The following is a 3,290-nucleotide window of genomic DNA, read 5'->3' as shown; positions in this document are numbered from 1 at the left end:
TACCCCGAGTCAACATGCCCGAGTCAGAACGTCCGAGTCAAAAGATTGGGCTGGGCCGAATTTCTTATGTCTCGTTTTGACTCGGTCGAGTCAGAGTACTGACTCGGTCCGAGTAAAAACCCAGAAAAAGCCCAGATTCGAATTTTCAGAGTTTTGATGGGAGTAGGACTTCGGGAGCGCCGCCTAGGGTTGACAAAAGGACTGTAGTGTTGGTTTAGTGCTCTATGATGTACTGATTATGAGCTTTGTTCAGTTACATTCGATGTATAGATACTTTCTATGTGTTTTTATGAGAGTATTTTAATTCATTACATGTTCTTGCATGCTAGATATGTTATGAAATCCATGTATCATTATGAATGATACTAAACTCCCTAGTCTTATGTCGTTATGGGAATAACGACATAATAAGACTAGTATGATGTGTGATTGATGATCACATAGATGATCATAGGTATTGGATACGATCACGATCATAGGTATTCGTTGGAGAACAGAATACTGGATTGACCCGCATGAGATTGTCACATGGACTAGAGTCATGACTAGAATCTCATATGACGGTTCCATGATCGGATCCTAAGACCTGAGATATCTACAGAATCCAACATGAGGAGTTGCGTGCTTTGAATACGTCTAACGTCCTGCGTAACAGGAGGATTATAAAGGCGTGTATCAGGTACGAAACGAATCATGTACTGGATTGTAGATAGTCAAGACGGGATTTGTACCTCTCGTAAAAGAGAGAGATATCGCTGGGCCCCTCGTGTGAGCGAGACTGTAGAAATGTGTGGCCGCACTATAGACGAACGTCGTCTATTTCAGACAGTCGAACTCAGTGAACGAGAAAGCAGTCGAATCAGATAAGGTGGCTTGTCCATGCCTTATGTTCGACATATGATATCGTGATACAAAAGGATCATCAACCGGAATCATCTCTGGCGTTCGTAAAGATCACGAACAAATGCATGCATGCATGTGCCTCCATAAAATCTCTAAATAATACGTTATGTAAAAAAGAAAAAGAAAAAGAAAAAGTGAACCGGTCCGATGATATTTGGCACGTGTCCTCAGAACCGGTCCGACCAAACAATCGGCTACTACAATTGTTAGTCCGACTCGCCTATACAAGCGCGTGTTCTTCACACGCCCAACCACTTTTTGCACCATAAGAAATTTTATTTTTTATTAGAATTTTGTTTGAATTTTTTAGTGATAAAAGGAATTTCATAAATTTTTGAAATATTGGAGAAAAATATAAACTATTTTTTCACCGAACAGTACAGAAATTTAAAGTATTTGTCATAGAGCACGAATTTAGAAAATTTAACCAAATTGTAAAAAAGTCAACTTTTTAAAATATATTTTATCGTCAATATATATAAAAAATATGGTTTATACAAAAATAATAATGGTTGTAACATTTCGACACACAAAAAAAAGTTTGATATTATATTCCTCATTGGCAAAATACAGTTCCGTTTTTTCAATTCAACGAATAGATATATCGTACATAGAACTTTAACCGAAAATACTAAACTAAATTAAAATTAAAATACCGTCGGATTTTCAAACTTCTTAAAGATATACCAACATATAATTCGAGAACATAATTATTTGTTTTTCTAGAACTCAACATCGGATATTTTTGTCTAGTATAATCTATAAGATTGAAAATAATAGATAAAAAATTGCTCAATGTTATTATTTGCATCCAATGAATTTTTCATATTCTTTAATCATTCTCTCTTGTACTAAGTTATAAACCAAGTTTTTGAGCGTTATATCATTTCATATTTAATTCGAATTGAATTAATTTTATTTTTAAGCATATTTTATTCCAATATAATATATGGTTTAATTTAACTTAATTCAATTTATATATCCAAACCAAAATATAGATGTCTACCAGCACTTAGCAATAATACCACGTGATTAGGCAAGAACATTAAATATGAATTTTATCACCATAAAATAAAATTTAAAGTACAATTAACTCATAATTCAGACTACTTATTAATTTAGTCACACTAATTTAACCGTAAGCTACTCTAATCCAACCGAACCTTTCTTAACCAAACAAACAAAAAGTACCCCCCCCCAAAAAAAAAAAAAGAAACCCGCGAAAATGTTTTAACCATGGTTAGGTTGGTGTCTGGTCAAGGCTGGTTCTGCCGGTGTTAAAATATCGCCTTCGATATCTCGCGATACGAGATAATGCTAATTTTATTAAGAAGTCGCTTTTTTGGAGCAGATTAATGAGCAAGGGAAACGAACTAGTTAGTTGCCGTTTCCATCAAAACCGAAATCCTCTTTTTTTTTTTCCAAATAAATTTAGAATTTTTCAGGTTTTGATTTTGGAGATTTTTTTTTCCCCTCAGAGTTGTTTGATTCATGCTCTGTATTTTCTAGAGAGAGAAAAATATTTAACCTTTACGTAGAAGACGAGGAAGAAGGTGTATCGCTACGGTGGTCTTGTCCGTACCTGATCTCTGCCCTTCTTCCGATATCTCTGGTCGGAGCCATCAATGCTTTTCTTTTTCTGCCTTCACTATAACGAAGAGCTTTGTCGCTGTTTCCTGAGAGAAGTCTGGGAACTATAAACATTCTCTCCCTCTCTCTCTAGTGGGAGTGAAAAAATCTCTTTCTTTGCTCTTTGTTCCTTCATCTGTGATTTGATTCAGTACCCAGGTTTGAGCTTGACATGTTTGTGGATTGTGTCATGTCGGAGAGTTGATTTTCTTGTCGGAAGGAAAGCGAAAGTACCGACCTTTTTTCATTTCCCCCCTGATTCTCTATCTCCCAAGGTTTGGAAGAATTTCCTTTAATTTCTCTTTCTAATGGCGAAAACCGATCTGAATTCCAACTAATCAGTGCCGTATTCCGCTTCACTGTTTCAGGGCATCTCTTATTTTCATCCCCTGTTTGTTTCTCGGGAAAAAAACCAGAAGAATGGAGCAAGAGAAAAGCTTGGATCCGCAGCTATGGCATGCGTGCGCAGGATCAATGGTCCAAATCCCTCCGGTGAGCTCCACTGTCTTCTACTTCCCACAAGGCCACGCCGAGCATGCTCACGCGCCTCCGGACTTCCACGCTCCGCCGCGCGTGCCTTCCCTCATCCTTTGCCGCGTCGCCGCCGTGAACTTCCTCGCCGACGCTGACACCGACGAGGTATTCGCCAAGATTACTCTCATCCCTCTCCCAAACAACGCTAACAACAACAACGACCTCGAACTCGACGCCGTTCTCGAGAACAGCGGAGGCGGTTGCGGCGGAGACGCGGGCAAGCC

The 3,290-nt window shown here is 38.3% G+C and overlaps 1 protein-coding gene across 1 annotated transcript in view; it reads left to right on the top strand.

Annotated features, from left to right (window-relative positions):
- Window positions 1-2,334: 2,334 nt before the first annotated feature.
- LOC104826369 (auxin response factor 10-like) overlaps window positions 2,335-3,290 on the top strand; it is a 3,534-nt gene continuing 2,578 nt past the window's right edge. Inside the window, exons 1-2 of the mRNA XM_010559025.2 lie at window positions 2,335-2,807; window positions 2,901-3,290. Coding sequence (XP_010557327.1) covers window positions 2,953-3,290 — 338 coding nt within the window. The 5' untranslated portion in view covers window positions 2,335-2,807; window positions 2,901-2,952. The remainder of the gene's footprint in view (window positions 2,808-2,900) is intronic.

This window comes from Tarenaya hassleriana, unplaced genomic scaffold (assembly GCF_000463585.1).
Source record: "Tarenaya hassleriana unplaced genomic scaffold, ASM46358v1 Cleome5, whole genome shotgun sequence".
NCBI lineage: Eukaryota > Viridiplantae > Streptophyta > Magnoliopsida > Brassicales > Cleomaceae > Tarenaya > Tarenaya hassleriana.
This window is presented reverse-complemented; position numbering and strand designations above follow the sequence as displayed.